This window comes from Colossoma macropomum, unplaced genomic scaffold, assembly GCF_904425465.1.
Source record: "Colossoma macropomum unplaced genomic scaffold, Colossoma_macropomum, whole genome shotgun sequence".
Lineage (NCBI taxonomy): Eukaryota > Metazoa > Chordata > Actinopteri > Characiformes > Serrasalmidae > Colossoma > Colossoma macropomum.
Genome location: NW_023496020.1, coordinates 1132363 through 1155961, shown reverse-complemented (window position 1 = coordinate 1155961; position 23599 = coordinate 1132363). Strand labels below are relative to the sequence as shown.

The 23599-nt window shown below is 38.7% G+C and overlaps 1 protein-coding gene across 1 annotated transcript in view; it reads left to right on the top strand.

Moving 5' to 3' along the window:
- slc12a1 (solute carrier family 12 member 1) overlaps positions 1 to 23316 on the top strand; it is a 43415-nt gene extending 20099 nt beyond the window's left edge. Inside the window, exons 10-26 of the mRNA XM_036564549.1 lie at positions 1718 to 1869; positions 2318 to 2425; positions 3622 to 3745; positions 4407 to 4508; positions 5073 to 5228; positions 7122 to 7221; positions 9362 to 9473; positions 10391 to 10531; positions 12860 to 12966; positions 14371 to 14453; positions 15389 to 15514; positions 18773 to 18901; positions 19355 to 19466; positions 20185 to 20271; positions 20367 to 20502; positions 20798 to 20865; positions 22653 to 23316. Coding sequence (XP_036420442.1) covers positions 1718 to 1869; positions 2318 to 2425; positions 3622 to 3745; positions 4407 to 4508; positions 5073 to 5228; positions 7122 to 7221; positions 9362 to 9473; positions 10391 to 10531; positions 12860 to 12966; positions 14371 to 14453; positions 15389 to 15514; positions 18773 to 18901; positions 19355 to 19466; positions 20185 to 20271; positions 20367 to 20502; positions 20798 to 20865; positions 22653 to 22788 — 1979 coding nt within the window. The 3' untranslated portion in view covers positions 22789 to 23316. The remainder of the gene's footprint in view (positions 1 to 1717; positions 1870 to 2317; positions 2426 to 3621; positions 3746 to 4406; positions 4509 to 5072; positions 5229 to 7121; positions 7222 to 9361; positions 9474 to 10390; positions 10532 to 12859; positions 12967 to 14370; positions 14454 to 15388; positions 15515 to 18772; positions 18902 to 19354; positions 19467 to 20184; positions 20272 to 20366; positions 20503 to 20797; positions 20866 to 22652) is intronic.
- Positions 23317 to 23599: the final 283 nt, after the last annotated feature.

Here is a 23599-nt window from a genome sequence, read left to right as displayed (position 1 = left end):
TCACAGTCATTTTGTCAGGTTCTGTTTTGAGATTTGATCTTCACTTTTGAGATTTGAGATGAATTCTGGAAATTAATTAGATTAGAATGCAGGTTTATTTTCTCAGCTCTGTAAATCATTATGAACTACAGAGCCCCTAAAGTGACATGGTGATTATTTTTAGGGGCCACAAATTACTATATTGAGGGCACAGATTACTATACTGAGACCAAAGATTATTATATTGAGGCCATAAATTACTACATCGAGGCCACAAATTACTACAACCCCATTTCCAAAAAGGTTGGGATGCTGTGCAAAATGTAAATAAAAACAAAATGCAATGATGTGCAATTCATTTAAAGCCTATATTTCATTGAAAATAGTACAAAGACAACATAACTAATATTGAAACTGAGAAATTTTATTGTTTATTGAAGACAGGATCTTCTGAAAAACACTGCGTGTGAAAACAGTTTGTTGCAGCATCCACAAATACAAGTTAAAACTCAAAAACGCAAAGAAAAAAACATATATAAACAGCATCCAGAAGTGCTGCCATCTTCTCTGGGCCTGAGATCATTTAAAATGGACTGAGAGGAAGTGGAACAGTGTCCTGTGGTCCAAAAAATCAACATTTCGAACTTTTTGGAAAACATGGACACTGTGTCCTCTGGGCTAAAGACCACTCAGCTTGTTATCAATGCACAGTTCAAAAGCCAGTATTCATGATGGTTTAGGGGGAGCATTAGTGCACATGGCATGGGTGACTTGCACATCTGTGAAGGCACTATTAATGCTGAACGATATATACATGTTTTGCCAACATATGCTGCCATCCAGACGACATCTTTTTCAGGAAGGCCTTGCTTATTTCAGCAAGATGATGCCAAACCACATTCTGCATGTAATGCAACAGCATTGCTCCGTATTAAAAGAGTCCAGGTGCTAAACTGGCCTGCCTGCAGTCCAGACCTGTCACCCACTAAAAACATTTGGCACATTATGAAATGAAAAATAAGAAAAAACTACAGCAGTTGGTCTCCTGAGTTCCCAAATGCTTACAGAGTTTTGTTAAAAGAAGAGATGATGAAACACAGTGGAACATGTTGTCGGCATCAAATTCAAAATGGGCATATATTTAAAAAAAAAACCAATAAAATTTCTCAGTTTCAACATTTGATGTGTTGTCTTTGTAGTATTTTCATTTAAATATAGGTTTACATGATTTGCCTATCATTGCATTCTATTTTTATTTACATTTTGCACAGCATCCCAACCTTTTTGGAAATGAGGTTGTATACTGAGGGCACACAAATTACTTTATGAATGACTATATTAAAGACACAATTTACTATATTGGGGCCACGGGTTATGTTTCTTATAACTTGTGGCCTCAATATATCAATTAGTGGCCTCATTCCAAATGTTTATTTAAATCCTGTGAATTTGCACACAGCCAACATCAGAATCACTTTACACACATAACCAAAATGGTTTTATTTTGATGAAGACAGTGATTCCAAACTTCGTAATGAAGCCAAATCTTTTTTTTATCGAGGTAAACAAGATCACTGATATTAATATTTGTGCCAATATTAGTGGCAGTGCTACTTTTAGAGCTGTTTTAGGCTAATAAAGGTATTTTTCCTATTTACTGGAAAAGTAACAATGAAATAAAGTCCAATTTCGAAAAAAGGCAATGTGTTGTCTGATCACACTGCTCTTCTCTGTGCAGCTGCTACAGTTGTCCGCGACGCGACGGGAAACAGGAACGACACCATCGCTTCCGGAGCCAGCTGCAACTTCTCCACCGCCTGTGATTTTGGCTACGACTTCTCCGTCTGTGAGACCACCAAGTGCCAATACGGGCTCATGAACAACTTCCAGGTTAGAGACCACAACATAGATAGACTGGACATTATTATTAGCCTTTTATTAGATTTGAATGATTAATGTTATTCATTAATTAAAAAAAAAGTAATCTAGATCATAAATAATGCAAATGTATATAATAAGGTATGCAGCAAAGGCAAAAAAAGCAGTAGCAACTATTCTAAAGCCTAAACTTTGTCTGCACTTTAGTCCATACAGTGTCAGAAACAAACATAAGAGTCTTTTAGAGATACTGAACACCTCCACACACTTGATGCAGTTAGCATCATGCTAATCAGTGGGGTATAAGCTTCCATTACTTCAAGCTACATTAGACACCAAACTTGTCTTTGCTACATTTGGCGAAAGGGGGCGAGAAAATGGACACATTTGAATTCTTGCCAAACTGTTCCTTTAAGGTAGGAATGGATGTTCTAACGTATATGTAATGTAATATGTGTAGGTGATGACTATGGTATCTGGATTTGGACCCCTCATCACAGCAGGAACCTTCTCTGCTACGATCTCCTCTGCCCTCGCCTCTCTGGTCAGCGCTCCAAAAGTCTTCCAGGTGAGAATAGCATAAAGCACATTAGCTCACTGAGCACTAGAATACTGCACCCTAGCATACAGCACACTAGTCTTGTTCACTAGCATACTGAAGACTAGCACATTGTGCACTAGAATGCTGCATACTAGAACACCAAATAGTATACTTCACACTAGCATACCGCACACTCGCATACAGAATACTAGCATACTGCACACTAGCATACAGAACAATGGCATACAGATTACTAGCATACCAAATACTAGTGCACTGCACACTAGAACACTGTGCATTAGCATACTGCATACTAGCACACAGAGTACTAGCATACTGCAAATTAGCGTACTGAATATAACATACTGCACACTGGCACCAGCATGACATTGATTACACTGCAGGACGAGGGGTTTAGTTTACTTAACACATATTAAAAATATGTTGTGTTTTTTTGGTGACAATACGCCACAAACAGCAAAATTTTCATCCATGAATTATACATTAATGCCCATCTTAGTGTTTATTTAGCAGCAATACAGAGATTCCCAGTCAAGCTTTCATTACAGATGTGCTTTAAGTCTTCCTATATGGAAAAAACATATTTACATGTATTTTTATATATTTGAAATATATTTTAAATACATTGCTGTCGATGCTGAAATATATTCCAAACACTACAATGTATTTCAGAATATATTGCCATATTAACAAAATATATTTTAATTTAATTTTAAAATGTATGGAGAAATATTACACATAGAAATGTATGATAAAAAAAATAAATGTATGTTAATGTATTTATCAAATATCTGAACTCTGAAAATGTATGAAAACAGCCAAAATCCAGTCTAATGCACTTTGCTGTTTGATACTTTTTGAAATGAATTATTCCAGTATCTTCATTTTAAACCAAATGAACCTTTAACATGACAAAAGCAAGTGTTGTATGTATTGATACTCTGTGAAAATGCAGTTATGATTTGATATCTTGTTTATTTGAAATACATTATGTGTGAGTGTCTTACTGCATACGTACATGGTTAATGTAAAGTACAATGCAGATCACAGAAGTACCGTTTAGTTACATCTGTAACCTTTATTACAACTACACACAACTGAACATATATAATAACAAATACTAATAAATGCATTTAAAATATGTTTAACAAATACATTTATGGCCATTTTCATACATTATAAAAATGTCTGTCTGGTTCCAGGCTCTGTGTAAGGATAACATCTACAAGGCCCTGCACTTCTTCGCCAAAGGCCACGGCAAAAACAACGAGCCCATTCGGGGCTATGTGCTCACCTTCATCATCGCTGTGGCCTTCATCCTCATCGGTGAGTGTCAGAGCATGGTTCACATTCCAGCCCATATCATCTTGAAATAATCTAAAAAGGGAATTCTACCGATTTTTCAAAATTCCTCCATAATTGAGTGTGTGAGATGTAAACAGAGTGATTCAGAGTGGTTTGGTGTGAAATGGTTCAGATTTCTTTACAGTGGTGGTGATAGGAACCAGGGGTCGCCATGACTACAACACAGATATAGACATTTTATTTACTATCCAAAAACCACCAGTGAACCTACACATGTCTTCCAAGTTTATATGGAATGTTCATGATGGAAAATAGTGGTAAATCTGAAGTTTTCTTTGGGGACTATATTATGTATGCCTCCACCATAAATGGATTTTAAGGCTAAAATCTTCTCAAAACTATTGTAAAACAATGTCCCAGACACCAGGCAGTGTATTCATAACCATTTCATGTAATAACTGTCAATATAACTAATAACTGTTAAATATATTGACTAAATCTAAGATGCCTAAGTGATTACTGCACACTGAAAGGACCTGCATACACATTTTATCAGACTGGATGGTGATATAAACATTCTGATCTGACCGTTCTCATTATGATCATATCAGATTTCTATCTTATCTAACAGCACATATGAGCACTAAAATTAATCTGTGATTATATTTCTCTTTCTCTGTAGCTGAGCTGAACGTCATCGCTCCCATCATCTCCAACTTCTTCTTGGCCTCATATGCTCTCATCAACTTCTCCTGCTTCCACGCCTCCTACGCCAAATCTCCAGGTGAGCTGAGCTTCCACTGAGCTTGTTCACTTGTATATGTGTAGTACTGTGTAAAATATTAATTAATAAAAGTTGCAGTGTAATATACTTTTATGATATGATGGAGTCAGGTAACTGGATGGGTCAGTGCAGTGAAAGCGAAAGCAATCAAAGGAAAATTCCATGAACTTTCCGAAATGTCTGTATAATTAACTCATTAAGATGTAAACAGAGTTGTTCAGAGTGGTTTAATGTGAAACGCTCCGTTCTAGAGAAGCATACCGAGTCGGAATTCTTCACAGTGGTGGTGATGGGAACCAGAGGACCACCTCTAAAAGCTCCCTCACAGAAAGTTATTACATGAAATGTTTTATGAATTCAGTGCGATTTGCAATAGTTTTGAGAAGATTTTGGCCTTTGAATGTATTTTTTCAGATTTATTGCTATTCTCCCATCATCAACATTCCATATAAACTCAGAAGACTCGTGTACGTTCACTGGTGGTTTTGAAATCTGAACCATTTCACACCAAACCACTCTGAATGACCCGATAATGAGGAAAAATCGGTGTGTTCATGTACGTAGGCTGGAGGCCAGCGTATAAATACTACAACATGTGGCTGTCCCTGTTCGGGGCCGTGCTGTGCTGCGCTGTGATGTTTGTCATTAACTGGTGGGCTGCACTGCTGACGTACGCTATAGAGATCTTCCTCTACATCTACGTCACTGTCAAGAAACCAGGTGGGAATATAAGCTAATATAGTATACAAATACACAAGCTAATACACAACACAACTCGACAAGCTAATGTACTACAGAAAATACATATGCTAATAAAATACAAAACTGCACAAGCCAAGCTAATAGACTATACAAACAAAAATACTGTACAACTACATACGCCAATATGCTACACAACTATGAAAGCTAATGTATAGCTAATTTACTAAACAAATATACAAGCTATTATACTACACAACTAGACAAGCTACAAAAGCTAATATACTACAAAAGCTAATATACTACACAACTACAGCTAATGTACTACCCTAGCTAATATTATACAAGCTAATAGACTACACAAACAAATATACTATACAAGCTAATATACTACACAACTACAGCTAATATACTACACACCTACAGCTAATATACTACACAAGCTAATATACTACACAACTACATCTAATATACTACCAAAGCTAATACACTACACAACTACATCTAATATGCCACACAACTACATCTAATATACCACACACCTACAGCTAATATACTACACAAGCTAATATACTACACAACTACATCTAATATACTACCAAAGCTAATACACTACACAACTACATCTAATATACTACACAACTACATCTAATATACCACATAACTACAGCTAATATACTACACAACTACATTTAATATACTACACACCTACATCTAATATACTACACAACTACAGCTAATATACTACACAAGCTAATATACTACACAAGCTAATATACTACACAACTACAGCTAATATACTACACAAGCTAACATACTACACAAGCTAATATATTACACAACTACAGCTAATATACTACACAAGCTAATATACTACACAACTACAGCTAACATAATATACAAGCTAATATACTACACAACTACATCTAATATACTACACAACTACAGCTAATATACTACACAACTACAGCTAATATACTACACAACTACAGCTAACATAATATACAAGCTAATATACTACACAACTACAGCTAATATAATACACAACTACAGCTAATATAATACACAAGCTGATATACTACACAACTACAGCTAATATACTACACAACTACAGCTAATATAATATACAAGCTGATATACTACACAACTACAGCTAATATACTACACAACTACAGCTAATATAATATACAAGTTGATATACTACACAACTACAGCTAATATACTACACAACTACAGCTAATATAACATACAAGCTAATATACTACACAAGCTAATATACTACACAACTACAGCTAATATAATACACAAGCTAATATACTACACAACTACAGCTAATATAATATACAAGCTGATAAACTACACAACTACAGCTAATATAATATACAAGCTGATATACTACACAACTACAGCTAATATACTACACAAGCTAATATACTACACAACTACAGCTAATATACTACACAAGCTAATATACTACACAACTACAGCTAATATAATACACAAGCTAATATACTACACAACTACAGCTAATATACTACACAAGCTAATATACTACACAACTACAGCTAATATACTACACAAGCTAATATACTACACAACTATAGCTAATATAATATAGAAGCTGATAAACTACACAACTACAGCTAATATAATACACAACTACAGCTAATATACTACACAAGCTAACATACTACACAAGCTAATATACTACACAAGCTAATATACTACACAACTACAGCTAATATACTACACAAGCTGATATACTACACAACTACAGCTAATATACTACACAACTACAGCTAATATACTATACAAGCTGATATACAAAATACTCTTGTATTTGTTTATGATGCTCTTATTACAATGATTAATGATTAATGAACAGACAGTTAATATGAGCTGTGTTTCCTGCAGATGTGAACTGGGGATCGTCCACACAGGCCGTGACATTTGTGAATGCTGTGAATAACGCGCTGACGTTATCGGGAGTGGATGAACACGTCAAAAACTTCAGGTACATGAGTCCACTGCAGGACAGTCACAAGTCTTAAATGTATTGTCAACGTCCAAAACGGGAATTTCTTTAGGACAGGGCAAAAACGTCCATTACTTTTAATGCAAGTCAATATAGTATGATTTTTTTTCTAGCAAATTTGGACCATTTTTGTTGGTCAATTTATCCTGAAATTCTCACGTGATGTAAAAGGCTGCTGTGCTCAGATGATGCAGAATAATAAAAAAGTGATTTTTTTGGATAGCAAACATATCCTACTTTGCAAAAAGCTCAATAAAAATAGTTGAAAAGGAAGATCAATGGCAAAGACTTAATGCAAAATGCCTAAAAGTCAAGGTTCTTAAGCGGTTCTAGGAAAAGCTTTAATCGGTACAGAAACTTTCGTATTATGTGGAGGATCGTTAGATCGTTAAATCGGATTTGTTTTGTGTCTGACTTCTTTAGACCGGCTGTTCAGATTTTAAACCTAAGCAAATCTGATTTGTTCATTTGTTTGCTTTATTAACTACAGAGTGAACAGAACGTGACATTTGTGAAGGATGAGCTGCTCAGCAGACTGATAACTAGCTACAGACTGCAGCAGTGATATTCAGAGAGATTAGATCTTCTGCTACTTGTTCTACTCTCTGTGTTTAGGCTGTAATATGTGAATATGCACTACTTGCACATCCTGCAAGTAGTGCATTATGCACTCCAAAACGGAGTTGCAGGGCCTGTTTACACTTCGCATTAACATTCGCTTTTGGTAATCACATCAGGTTCAGATTTCACTTGACAGGTGTAAAGACACCGTCGATGTATTGTGATCGGATTACGATCAAATCACTCAAACCACATTCGAAAAGTCAGAGACGGATCTGACCACATTTAATACAAGTGTGAATGGAACACATTTTCGTTTTCCATGTACAGTTGTGTGAGCGGAAACACATTTACTGAGCATTGACTAGCAAGTGAAAGAATGAATATGAGATACGCAAGGATAGAATTCCCCAAATTCTGTCACTCCGGGCAGATGAAGGCGTAGGGAAAAGAGTAAACGAAAGGAAAACAGAAACGATGTGTGTCTTAATGTGCTTTTTAAACAGGAAAGTAAAATCAGATGTCATCTGGTCAAACTAGGGCATGTAGGCTACGTTCACACAGCAGGTAAAAGTGGCCCAAATCTGATTTCCTCACCAAATTTTTTTGGTTTGGCTGTTCATAATATCTTTTAAATGTGACATTGTATGTGACATTAGTCTGAACAGACCATCTCCTAAACTGACCCGCATGAACAAAAGAACAGAGGTTCACGTGGCTCATTCAGAGGTAAACAATCACATCTGCCAACGAACACCAGTCGCTCCTGGAGGGTTCAGCTTCATCTTCACCAGCATCAGAGCATCATGAAGCCTCACTGACTGACAGCTGGGCTCATCACCCAGAATGTGGTCAAACTCGCCGTAAAAAAGGGCTTGGTCACTTCTTTGGTTTGTGTCCTTGGATTCTTTAAACTCATTCCAGTGTGCTGTTTTTTGCTGTTCACACAGATAACACACCTGTGTCACATATGAAGAAAAAGATCAGATTTGGGCCATTTTCACCTGCTGTGTGACCAAAGCCTTACTAAAAAGTGTAAATGAAATCTGGCCAAAGTTTGTCCAGACTCCAGAAACTGGCTCTCATATTCAAAAATCAGATTTGAACCAGATTTGAAAGCATCTACAAGTGTGACTTGAATCTTATTGCAAACAGTCAGATTTGATGCGGCTTTTTGCCTTTTTTACTCAAATATCGGCTTTGAGCTTCCTGTCTGAACAAGGCCTTAAAACCCTCCATTAAAAGGTGTTTTAGGGAACCAAAGTTGGTTCTTCAAAGGAATTCCTATGAAGAATCCTTTTTAGCACCTAAGTTTTTAAACTGAAGTTTAGTTTTCAAGTCTGAGTTTTAGTTGATCCATGTGTTCCTGTGTTCTCCCATGTAATCTCAGTGTAATCTCACACTGCTGTGGTCTGAGATAATGTTGTTTATAATAAGTGAATGTGTTCTGTTGTTCTGTGGAGTCTGAGATAAGCTCAGGCTCTGTAGGAGAAAATCTGATGTAAGCTGGTGATACAGGTTTGTTTTGTGTTTATGACGCTGTAAATTCGTCCCTCAGGCCTCAGTGCATCGTTCTGACCGGAGCTCCTAAAACAAGGCCGGCTCTGCTGGACCTGGCGCACTCCTTCACCAAAAACTACGGCCTCTGCGTCACCTGTGAAGTGTTTGTGGTGAGGACTCAATTGAGTATCGAGTCAGTTTGAAGTTGCTCAGGGTTTTATTAGTATTTTATTTGTTTATTTCTCATTAAATGCTTGCATCTGTACATCTATTTAAACTGAGTTGCCAGTTTATTGTCACCTTGTATATATTCTCATAATTTATTTGTCGGGACTAATAAATTATTCAGTACCTATTAATCATCAGTATCCACTGTAAATGAGTCAGAGTTAGCCCAAAAAGGCTAAATCCGTTGACTATGGCCAGACTATAAAGGGGAATTCCACCAATTTTATAAAATTCCCCCATAATTCAGTGTTTCAGATGTAAACAGAGTGATTTGGAGTGGTTTGGTGTGAAATGGTTCAGATTTCTTTACAGTGGTGGTGATAGGAACCAGGGGTCACCATGACTACAACACAGATATAGACATTTTATTTACTATCCACAACCACCAGTGAACCTACACGTGTCTTCTGAGTTTTGTACGGAATGTTAATGATGGAAAAATAGTGGAAAATCTGAAATAATAAGTTGTCTTGGGACTGTTTTGCATCACAACGCCCTGCATGTATCCCTCCACCATGATTGGAACTTAAGTACTCAGAACTATCATAACAACATCTCAGACGTCAGGCAGTGCATTAATAACCACTTCATGTAAAAACTTTCTGTGAGGGAGCTTTTAGAGGTGGACATCTGGTTCCTATCACCACCCCTTCTAACCCCATAAATGGAAAGAGACCACCATAGGACCACCGCTGACCAGATGTATAACTCCACCTTGCTGGTGTACAGTTAGAGACTGTAGCTCATCCGCTGAAGTTCGTGTTAGCCCTTCACTATTGATCACTTTCTGACCACAGAGCCTCTGTAAGGGAGTGTTTTCTTGTATCTGAGTGTGTGAATGTGTGTTCTGGTGTTGCAGGGTCCGCGACTGGAGCGGCAGCAGGAGATAAGCATGTGCATGGAGCAGAATCAGGTGTGGCTGAATCAGCAGAAGAGGAAAGCATTCTACGCCGCTGTTGCATCCGAGACCTTCAGAGAAGGAGCAGCGAGTCTACTGCAGGTCAGAACAATGGACTGTAGATCAGATCACAAACTCTGGAAAATAGTAAAATACTAAACATCCTGTTCTGTAGATCAGACAGACATTACTGTAGAATGTTTGCTGTACTGTAGATCAGGCAGACTTTTCTGTAGAATACTACACTGGACTGCAGAATCAGACAGACCTTATTGTAGAAAAAATACTGCACTGCAGATCAGACAGACTTTACTGTAGAATACTACACTGCAGATTAGACAGACTTTACTGTAAAAAAAATACTGCACTGCAGATCAGACAGACTTTACTGTAGAATACTACACTGCAGATTAGACAGACTTTACTGTAAAAAAAATACTGCACTGCAGATCAGACAGACTTTACTCTATAATACTATACTGCACTGCAGATCAGACAGACTTTATTGTAGAATACTGCACTGCAGATCAGACAGACTTTACTGTAGAAAAATACTGTACTGCAGATCAGACAGACTTTACTGTAGAATACTGCACAGCAGATCAGACAGACATTACTATAGAATACTGCACTGCAGATCGGACAGACTTTAGTGTAGAATACTGTGCTGCACAGCAGATCAGACAGACGTTAGTGTAGAATGCTATATTGCACTGCAGATCAGACAGACTTTACTGTAGAATACTATACTGCACTGTAGATCAGACAGTCTTTACTGTAGAATACTATACTGCACTGCAGATCAGACAGTCTTTTCTGTACATTACTAAACTGTACTGTAGATCAGACAGACTTTACTGTAGAATACTACATTGCTGATCAGACAGACTTCACTGTAGAATACTATACTGCACTGCAGATCAGACACACTTTATTGTTGAATACTGTGCTGCAGATCAAACAGACTTTACTGTAGAATACTATACTGCACTGCAGATCAGACCGACCTTTCTGTAGAATATTGCACTGCAGATCAGACAGACTTTCCTGCAGAATAATCAAGGTCAGACTTTGTCTGCTATTCCACTTCAATCAAAACGTACACGGTTACTGCACAATAGAACTCTAACCCTATGGAAAGAGGTTAACACCTGCTAATAAGGTCACTAGTGCTATCAGCAGAGATACAGGCGCGTCAGGACTTCAGACTGAAGTGAGATTAGAGCTGCTGCTGGCCGACAGCCTGTACAATAAAGCAGGATAAAGAGTGTAAACTGAAATAACAACAGTGGCTGTTTTAGGGCACCATAAAGAGAGATATCACATGTGGAGATGGCACCAGTATGATATCCAGTATCAGTACTGGGCTGACATGCCAGCAGAAAATGTCTGATTGGATATTAGAGGGGGACAAAGAATGAAATCCAAATTGACTCTGTAGATTCTTTAGCTTGATGTATCACAGAATTGCCTGTAGTGTAACAAAGCAAAGCAAAGTAGTTCACCAACAACAGTAGCCACATGTAGCCTGACACTAAGATAAGAGAAGCCACAACCTAAGTATTATAGATTTACAATTCTTTCATTTTAAATAATTGAACTATTTGTACTATAAGTAAAATAGCTGAATCTGTTGTTTTTTTATGAAAGAGTTTCCCTGAGTTGATGCATGGTCTTTTAATTGGCTTAAGTGAAGTTATTTAAAAATGGCTAGAGTAAAAAACAGAAGAATTTAATTTAGGCAGCCAATCCGCAGTCTAGATTTTGGAAGAAGCATGCTTATTGGCTTACAGATATTTAGGTGTTGAAATTTGGTATTTAATGACACTGTAGTACTGATGTCATTTGGTACTTTTTATGTAAACAAACCTTTTACATAATTTTTCTTGCTTATTTTTAACTTATATTTATTAATATTTATGAATATTTATTAAAGTTTTGTATGTTTAAGTCAGATTATAACTAAACATCTCACCCCTTCTCCAACCTTCCCACCATCTCATGACATAAAACATTAGCTCAAAATGTACAGCTGTCCCATAATCTATGGATGCAAAATCATTAAACAAAGTGTCATTAATTTTTACATTTAAATAAAATAATAATAATAACAATTATGGTTCTAATGATAATAATAGAGTAAATAGATAAATAAAAACATGTCTATGTTATAAAAACATTATCTATGTTTATCTCAATTTTATGTTTTTATTGTGCAAGTTATTCTTTCCAAAAATTAAGCATGAAGATAACTCTTTCAGCCATGCTTTCACCAAAGGTGCGCACATATTTTTCCAATGTGTGCTAATCTGGCGTATAGCATGTATTAGACACAAAGGAATGTTCTATAAGAACTCCAAAATTCGAATCTAAAAAAGGAAAAGCGGTATTGTGGTGTCTCTAATGGACTTGTTCCTGTTTGTGCTGCAGGCTTCAGGGCTGGGGCGGCTCAGGCCCAACACGCTGATGCTGGGGTTCAAACGAGACTGGAGGAACGCAGACACTGCAGACGTGGAGGAATACGTTGGAGTGCTACAGTACGTCACACAAACTCGGGCCGTCTGAAGTTTCATGACACCCAGCCTTTAAAATGGTCTAATACAAATAATCATGTTTTCTTTGTGGCTTTAATATAACTGACCATATTAACCCTTTAAGTGGCCTTTAAGCTGCTCTTCTCCTTTAATCACGTAATTTCTCAGCACTGTTGCTGCATTTATGTGATAGGTTAAGAATGTGATCTGCATTTCTGACCAACATGAACAGGAGCATAAGGGTGCAATATATACTTGTATTTGGCTTCTTTTGGTCCAGACCAAAGCAGAAAGTGATCCATTGTTGCATTTCAGTTCTGGTTTGATTAGCATTCAAACTGACATATTTAACATTGAAACATCACAGCTGATTGGGCAGATTTTATGACGTACAATTACTGTGATAATGTCCACTGAGCTTTCTGCATTGTGCTGTTCTCTCACTGGTTTTATTCTTGTCTTGTGACATTAGAGCAATAAGCCTGAGACGTCCTGTGTTACTGTGATTTTACACGATGCAGAGCAGAGTAAAATCCCTCTAACAGCAGATGTGTAGCAGTCAGATGAGTATATGGAGTATTTTCTAATGACTTCAAACATCTTAAACCCAAATTAGCCATTCTATAATTACAGATTCAGAGCTTATGAAGAGATGCTAAAATAAATGTACATTAAAACAGCATCAGAAACTCTTTTCTACAAACTTCTGCCAAGCAGAGATGACACTGTACATGTTTTATACAGTGATAGGAAGCAAAGTAGCTCTCAGACAGCTTCTGTTCTACAAGCTGACCAGCTTGGACGCATGCCATAACTCGTCTGGCAGCAGATTTAAGCAAGTTGCCAAATTCTTAGAACGGAACGCCAGCAAGACATTTGGTTCCATAGGATTCAAGCCTAATCAGGCTTCTTTGTGTAAATGTTTGTTTGTGTAAGCATTAGCGACAGTGCTGCCTTAGGAATAAACCCAGAGGCCAGAAATTGGAGAATAGCTGAATAATCTGTTTGAATAAGTGCATGTATACCTCTAATCGGATTTCTTTCATTCTTTTACTTCTACACAATAGAATCAGACAGATAATAGCTGCCCAGAAAAAATGCTACAGCTTGCATTACATGCCATGTGGAGCCATTTAAACTCTGAATAAATGTGTACCAGTGTCAGAAAGACAATGGCAGCAAGAAGGATAAACTTTGAGTGCGTCTTTGGCAAGTTTATTATTATTAAAAATCAGAAACCTGTTTACGAAGTGACTCATGAAGGTAAATCCTTGTAAGTATGAATTGTCAAAATCTGAACTGAATTATGAGATTATTTTGCACATGTAAATATTTCCCCAAACTTTTGACACACATGTATGTATGTACTTATGTATGAATATTCACCTGTGTATCTCTTGTGTCCAGTGACGCGTTTGATTTTGAGTACGGGACAGTGATGCTGAGACTGAATCAGGGACTGGACATCTCCCACATCCTTGCAGCTGAAGGTAACTACACTCACAGGCCATTTTATCAGAAACACCTGCCATATAGGTGCGCTGTGTAGGTGTACAGTTACAGATTGTAGCTCCTTTGTTGCTGCACAGTTTATGAGCCCCCCTCTACCCTATTTCGGTGGAAGGGAACCACCACAGGACCACCACTGTCTAGATATTATTTGAGTGGTGGACCATTGCACCACTAAACTGAAACTCCTTTAACACTTAACTAAACACACAAAGCTAATCCTAACTCTGTTTACAATCATCACTATTTGAGTATTTATAAATAATCTATAGGGAACCATCAAAATAAAGCAGCACCCACATATTGCACCATTCAATTTAGTATGAATGAAAAACACAGTAATTTCATATGTATCATGTATTGGGTTACGAAAGAGGAATAAAAGAAACAAAAGAGGAAACTTCACACTTATTCATGGCTGTCTATCGTAAACACTTGTGTAATTATTCCACCTCAGAAGATAAAGACTCAACTATGAACCCTCCACATGGTCTGCTTTGATAAAGGCCATTGAGTGACTTCAAACCATTAAAGCTTTAAAACATTTATCAGATATCAGGTTTTGATAAATCATAAAGAAGTGTTTACAGGATCTCTAGCCAGAAGTGGACTTCTGAAGAAAAACAATGGCTGTTTGTTTTTTTACTTTATTAAAGCTAAACGTTCTGAAAATGTTGTAAAATATGCTGAGATAAAAGGCTAACATACAGGAGTAACAAAACACAAATCACTTTGTAAAGACTCACTGCATAAAAAAAATCACTTTGTTTGGTTGTTAGAATAGAATTAGGCATTTACATGTATGAAATATAATGGGACATATTATATTTACAAATAAATACTTACATATAGATCATACATATGATCGCATGTCCTGACATTGTATAATAACAAAAGTGTGTGTGTGTGTGTGTAGAGGAGATGGAGAGGATGCTTCTGGAGCAGCAGGCCCTGGAGATGGAGGAGAATGGATTCCAGGAGGGAGGAAAAGGTTTTTTTAAAAGAGCCAGAAAACCATCTCAAAAAGTGCTGGCCACCAGAGGTACTGCTGCAGCACTGCAGGATAAACAAAACATCCATATATGGCTGTGTAAATACACTCACTGAGCACTTTATCAGGACTGCCTGTTCACCCACTCATTCATACAATTATCTGTTTAGCCAATCATGTGGCAGCAGTGCAGCACATAAAGTCATGCAGATTCAGGCAGCAGCTTCAGGTAATGTTCACAATAACCATCAAAATGAGGGGGAAAAAAATGTGATCTCAGTGATTTTGACTGTAGTGTTATTGTTGGTATCAGATGGGCTGGTTCGAAAATATCTGTAACTGCTGATCTCCTGGGATTTTCACACTTATCTCTAGAGTCACTCAGAATGGAGCAATAAAGGAAAAACATTCAGTGAGTGTCAGTTCTGTGGACGGAAATGCCTTGCTAATGAGAGAGGTCACTGGAGAATGGCCAGACTGGTTCAAGCTGACAGAAAGACTACAGTAACCACTCTGTATGATTGCGGGGAGCAGAAAATACAGAATGCATAACACATCCGATTTTGAGGGGGATGGGCTACAACAGCAGAAGATCATGTGGGGTTGCACCTCCGTCAGCTAAGAACAGAAAGCTAAGGCTGCAGTGGGCACAGGCCTACCAAAACTGGACAGTTGAAGACTGAAAAACGTAGCCTGGTCTGATAAATCTCAGTTCCTGCTGAGGCCCACAGATAGTTGGGTCAGAATTTGGCTCCAATAGCATGAAACCATGGACCCAGCCTGCCTTGTGTCAGCAGTCCAGGCTGGTGGAGGTTTGAGTGTTGTTGCTGACCATGTCCATCCCTTCATGGCCACAATTTAACATCTTCTAATGGCTACTTCCAGCATGATAATGCACCATGTCACAAAGCAAAGGTAGCTCAAACTGGTTTCATGAACATGACAGTGAGTTCAGTGTACTTCAGTGGTCTTTATAGTCACTGGAAATGAATCCAATAGAACATCTTTGGGATGTGGTAGAACGGGTGATTCGCAGCATGAACGTGCACCTGAAAAATCTGCAGGAACTGTGTGATGCAATCATGTCAACATGATGCAGAACCTTGTGTTTACAACAACTTGTGGAATCCATGCCATGAACTGAGGCTGTTTTGAGAGTAAAGGGAGGCCCTACCAGTATTAGTGTAGTGTTCCTAATAAAGTGCTCAAAGAGTACAGATAGATAGATAGATAGATAGATAGATAGATAGATAGATAGATAGATAGGTAGAAGGAGACAGACAGATAGACAGACAGAAAGACAGATGGATAGAAAGATTAATTGTCGCTTCACATGAATGGGCTGGGCTAAACTGCTGTAGACTGAATAGGCTAAAACAAATATGTTAATGCTCTATTTGAGTGCTACATTTTGAATGTTTTAAAGTGGTTTACAACTGCATCAAAGTCTTACTTGATGAACGTGAGGAAAACTCTTTAATCATTTTTGTGCTGCCATCTCAGCCCCAGCTCACTGTAAAGAGATTTACATTTTACGGCATTTGGCAGACGCTGTTATCCAGAGCAACTTTCAGTTTAATCATTTTACACAGGTAGGCAAAGGTATTGTTAGGAGTCTTGCCCAAGGACTCATTGACTCACTAAATTTCCCATTCCACCTTAAATAGTCCAGCAGTTTAATGTCTGAAGTGCCAGAATGTAACTGCTGCACCATTTAAGGTGAAATGGGAAAATTTGAACAAGAAGCTGGCAAATAACTGACTCTAGCTTCATATCACTGAAGAATTAGGGGTGGGTGATGATAAATAATGTCCCTTTTTGAATATGATGTCCTAAATGTAACTAAAGCCCAGCAGTGAGGTTGCTGAATTTTGAATAATGTTCTTTTTTACCTGAGGGTCCCGTTTCATAGGGAACATTTCAACCACTACCTCTTGTAACTCACACTCGAAAACAAGGGGTAGGGGTAAAAATAAGAAATGGGATTGGGCCTTAGTCTCAGTGTGACAACCCTGGTGACACCAGTGTTAAATGATATTAATAGTTAAATGAGGTTAATATCAAGACGGTCAAAGGAGTGTATTATTGTGTGTGTGTGTGTGTGTGTGTGTGTGTGTGTATGGCTTGTAGAACAGTTAAGTGCTTTTGGGCTACAGAAAACTTATGTCAAATGAAACTGAAGTGGCTTAGTGTTCTTTCTGTTTGAGGGGGGTTGTATTTTATTTTTATTATTATATATATTTTAAGCATATCTGTCAAAGGATGAAAGACTCCAGCCATTACAATAAAATCCAATTAAAGTCTCTCTGTGAAGCATCTGTGCTGCTGTAATCTAATAACGCACTCACTCTCATCATGCCGGGGGTTTTTGGACTGGAGCTCAGAGCAGCGTTCTCCAGACAGAGCAGAACCTGGCAGAACACTCACACACACAAACACACTGTCCACTCAAACCATACACGTTCACACTGAAGTTACTGAAGAACAGCAGTGGGAGGACAAACTCTCAACACTCAGTATCATTACACTTTGTGTTTAGACTCACAGAGGCCAACAGGTTCAGATTTTAGTATTTACTGATTATTTTTAACAGACCCCTCATTTATTTCATATTCAGTCAAAACAGCCATTAAGCCATTAATATCAGCTCTGTGAGTGTTCAGTGTCTCACCATTACCTTTAATCCAGCTTCGACTATTTACAGGAGACTCACTTTCAGTGTCTCAAAGAAATCTGCAGACACACCTCCAAAGTTCAGTCTTGGAAGTTGGTTGATCATTTTTTTTAGTAATCAAACACCTTCAGACCCATAGCGCTGAGTCGTCTTCTCACAGTGGAAGGATGGACAGAAACACCTGTGGATGTTTTCAGATCTGAAGCAGCTTGATTTCCTCCTCTCTCTCAAAGATGAAAGCTTTAAGTGCTGTTAATCTGATGGGGACAGTTTTGGTGTCTACCAGGTCTTCCAGGTGGTTGTTAGGAGACCCAAAAACTCCTGTTTTTTTTTTACTTTGACTTTCTCTTTCAGTATGCAAGTGGATTATCTTATAACTGATCTCCTCAGACATTTCTCTGGAGAATGAAATGTACTTAATGACCGTTTTGACTGGAAATTTAATGAAAGGGTGGTGTCTGAAGGTTACTTCTTTAGTTTTTGAGCTACAAAGCTAATGTAGCTAACAAGTAATAGTCAACAAAAAACTTATTATTCCACTTCTATCATATTAGCCACAAGTGGATGTGTTCAAACCTTTGACTGCACCTGTGCACTTATGTTCTCTTTCGCTCTCTCTCTCTCTCTCTCTCTAGCCCCAGCGGAGGTTCCTCACACCTCTGACGTGGCGAAGATTAATCAGCGCCTGGTGGAGGCCAGCTCCCAGTTTAAGAAGAAGCAAGGCAAAGGCACCATCGACGTTTGGTGGCTGTTTGATGATGGAGGTACATCTGTGTTATAATCTCTGTGCTGGTTCTGTAATCTCTGTGCTGATAATGTAATGTGTATGATGCAGTCTAATGTTTGTGCTGCTGTGTAAACTCTGCCGATATTGTCTGTTGTGTAATCTCTTTGTTGGTGTTGTAATCTCTGTGCTGCCAAGTAATTTCTTTGTTGGTGTAATCTCTGTACTGGTGTTGTAACCTCTATGCTGCTGTGTAACCTCTGTGCTGATATTGTGATCTCTTCTGCCATATGATCTTTCTGCTTCTGCGTGCTACATGCTGCTGTGTAATCTCTGCGCTAATGTTGTAATCTCTGTGCTGTTGTGTAATCTCTGTGCTGTTGTGTAATCTCTGTGCTGCTGGGAAATCTCTCTGCTAGTTTTGTCATTTCAGTGCTAGTGTTGTAATCTCCGTGCTGCTGTTGTAATTTCTGTGTATTGTAACTGTTCACAGGTTTAACTCTGCTGCTGCCATACATTCTGACCACGAGGAAGAAGTGGAAAGACTGTAAGTTGCGTATTTTCGTCGCTGGACAGCCGGAACGCATAGAGCAGGACAAAGAAGAGTATGTGAACCCACACAACTGTATTTTTTTCTTTGTTTAAAACTGGCTAGGCTAACTTAGCAACTACTTTCTAGCTAATGCTAAAGATTCAGCCTCAAGGTGATATGATATGTGTTTCAATGGTGATATGAGTTTGTCATGGCAAATACATTAATATTATGGGTTCCATCATTTGTTTTTATTTTAATTAGTATAAATGTCAATATTTCTGAACACTTGATCATGAGCTTCAATGTCTCTGCATGCATGAACTTGTGACCCACCGGTTTGAAGGCTGTGATCTGGGCTAAACTTTGCGGAATGTTGTTTAACATACTTTACATGGAAAAAATGGCTAAAGCTGTACTGTAATAATCAAGCAAATACAAACACTGGACCTCACACACCAATATCTTATCAAGTTCTTTTCTTAAATGTGTTCTTGAGAAAAGTCCTAAGAAAAAGCCTACGTCAGATTCATGACATGTTCTTAAACTACAGAACTGTTCTCACCTTTGTGCTCGAGTGTGTGTAGATTCTGTTGTTACCTAAGAACAAATCTCAAACAAGAAAACATTGGTAAATGAATCAGAATCTTCGTGGAAACTGCATATGTGGGTTTTAAGAACAACTGTTTTCTTAAGAACGGTTGGTGAATGAGGCCCAGTGTTAAGGGAGTGTACACAGCCACCATCCACACCTGTACACACCCACCAAACTCAGGGTCTGTCTGTTTCAGAATGGAGTCTCTGCTGAAGAAGTTCAGGATTAAGTGCACCAATATCAACGTCATCTCTGACCTTCATATCCGCCCGACTGCAGAAAAGTAACCACATTGCACTCAGTATACAGTTAATTTGAATAAGGTACTATGAATTATGTTCTGTATATCTCACCTGGTGTTTGTGTTCCTTTTGTCAGCTGGAGGCTGTTTGAGGACATGATCGAGCCGTTCCGTCTGCACGAGGGCTCGAAGGACACGACTCAGGCAGAAGCTCTGAGGAAAGAACATCCCTGGAAGATCACTGATGCTGAACTGGACCACTTTGATGAGAAGGTAGAAACAAATAACTAATCAAAAAAAAGACAATAAATAAATCAATTGCTGGATGGATAGATATTTAAATGAATGAATGAACTAAGGGATTCATGAATACATGAGTACATTGATAAATTGATAAATTAATAAATGGTTGGATGGAAAAGTGGATTATTCATTAATGAATGAAGGAATGAATGCATGGATATAGAAATACACTGACGGTTGGCTGGATAAATGGATTAAACAATGAATAAATGATTTAATAAATGAATGAATGATTGAATGAACGTGGTGTGCTTTCTCCTTGTAGACAAATCTGCAGGTACGGCTGAATGAGCTGCTGCAGGAAAGCTCCAGAGCAGCTAAACTCATCATAGTGTGAGTAAAAAACACCTGCTGCACCTGTACATGCCCACCATATACACCTATACACACCCACCACACACACCTGTGCATGCCCACCATATACACCTATACACACCCACCACACACACCTGTATATGCCCACCATATACACCTATACACACCCACCACACACACCTGTACATGCCCACCATATACACCTATAAACACCCACCACACACACCTGTACATGCCCACCATATACACCTATAAACACCCACCACACACACCTGTACATGCCCATCATATACACCTATACACACCCGCCACACACACCTGTACATGCCCACCATATACACCTATACACACCCACCACACACCTGTACTTGCCCACCATATACACCTATAAACACCCACCACACACACCTGTACATGCCTACCATATAAACCTGTACACGCCCATCATATACACCTATACACACCCGCCACACACACCTGTACATGCCCACCATATAAACCTATGCACACCCGCCACACACACCTGTAGATGCCTACCATATAAACCTGTACACACCCTCTATACACACCTGCACACGCCCACCATATACACCTATACACACCCACCACACACACCTGTACATGCCCACCATATACACCTATAAACACCCACCACACACACCTGTACATGCCCACCATATACACCTATAAACACCCACCACACACACCTGTACATGCCCACCATATACACCTATACACACCCACCACACACACCTGTACATGCCCATCATATACACCTATACACACCCGCCACACACACCTGTACATGCCCACCATATACACCTATACACACCCACCACACACACCTGTACATGCCCACCATATACACCTATAAACACCCACCACACACACCTGTACATGCCTACCGTATAAACCTGTACACGCCCACCATATACACCTATACACACCCGCCACACACACTTGTACATGCCCACCATATAAAACTATACACGCCCACCATATAAACCTGTGCACGCCCACTACACACACCTGTACAATCCCACCATATAAACCTGTGCACACCCATCATATACACCTATACACACCCGCCACACACACTTGTACACGCCCACCATATAAACCTGTGCACGCCCACTACACACACCTGTACAATCCTACCATATAAACCTGTACACACCCACCATATAAACCTGTTTATACACACCCGTCATACACACCTGTTTATATCCACCATATAAACCTGTTTATGCCCACCATATAAACCTGTACACTCCAACCATATAAACTTGATGCACACACCTACCATAAACACCTCTACACATCCACCATATAAACTTGTACACGCCCACCGTACACATCTGTACATACCTGTACATGCCTGCCATATACACCTGTACACGCCCACCATACACACCTGTACATGTCCATCATACACACTTGTACTCATAATCAAATCTGTTAGAGATTACTGAACAGCTCCACACATTTTGAGACGAGTGTATGATGATTTAGGCATGCAGTTAGCATTATGCTAATTGGTGGGGTATAAGCTTCCATTACTTGTTAGCTACATTAGCCTTGTAGCTCTAGTGCTAAAACTAAAGAAGTAAACTTCAGACAGCAAACGTGTTGACTACATTTGGGGTGGGAGGGGGTCTGTGTAACTTTTTCTCCAAACTATCACTTTGATGATAAAGACCAAAGACCAGTTCACAGCTTCTGGTATTAGAGTTAAACACTGATTTTCCCCTGTGCTGAAGGAGTCAGAGACTGATATTGTGTGTGTGTATGTGTGTGTGTTGTAGGAGTATGCCCATTGCCCGGAAAGGCTCAGTTTCAGACCACCTGTACATGGCCTGGCTGGAAGCTCTGACCAAAAACCTCCCTCCGACACTACTGGTCCGTGGAAACCACAAGAGCGTGCTGACCTTCTACTCATAATACTGACCCTGCAAAGCCAGGGCTGTGTCCCAGTTCTGTACCAAACACTAACACTGTGAGATATAAGAAGTGGACTTAATAGGGTGGAGCTACTTAAGTGAACTGCATATTGTATGTAGTATATATATTGTATTGTAAGACAGCAAATAGGCTCTGTAGATTTATTTACTGACCTTACACACGGGCTCCAGCATATAGCTAGCTATCACTCAGCTGGCCATCTGCCACATTTTCTGAAGTTTCCAGTGGAGAATACAAGATGTTTTGAGTGCTTTGGCACTTGTAAGTACACTTTCCTAAATCCCAGTCAGAGTTAGTGTTTAGTGTACAGTTGGGACACAGCACTGCGTGATGGAGAGGAGTGGATGACTGTAACGGAGATGGTGGTGCTCTGCTGCCCTCTGGTGTGACTGTATAGCTATAGCAGTGTGTATATTGTACGTCCACAGTATGAAACAGTGCAGAAAGGCTGGTGAGGAACAAGCTCATCGTCGCTGTTATAACAGAACCTGTAACTTTACAGGAGAAGAAAAAAAACAGTATTTCACATGTGGGTGGTGAGATGGGTCACGTGACCAAAGACATTTTCTTCATGTAACATGAATTCATCATGTAACATGTTTCTTCATGTGACGTCTGCATCTGAGCTCCACTAAAGGTTGTAAATAAAATGTTAAATGTTAACATGTTGTAATACAGCTGCATTAAGTAAGACTGAACCTAACAAAAAATGACAGAGTTAATGTAAGAAGATTTAGGAGAAATTAGGGATTAATGAAACAAGATTTAGAAGAAATTAGAGATTAATGTA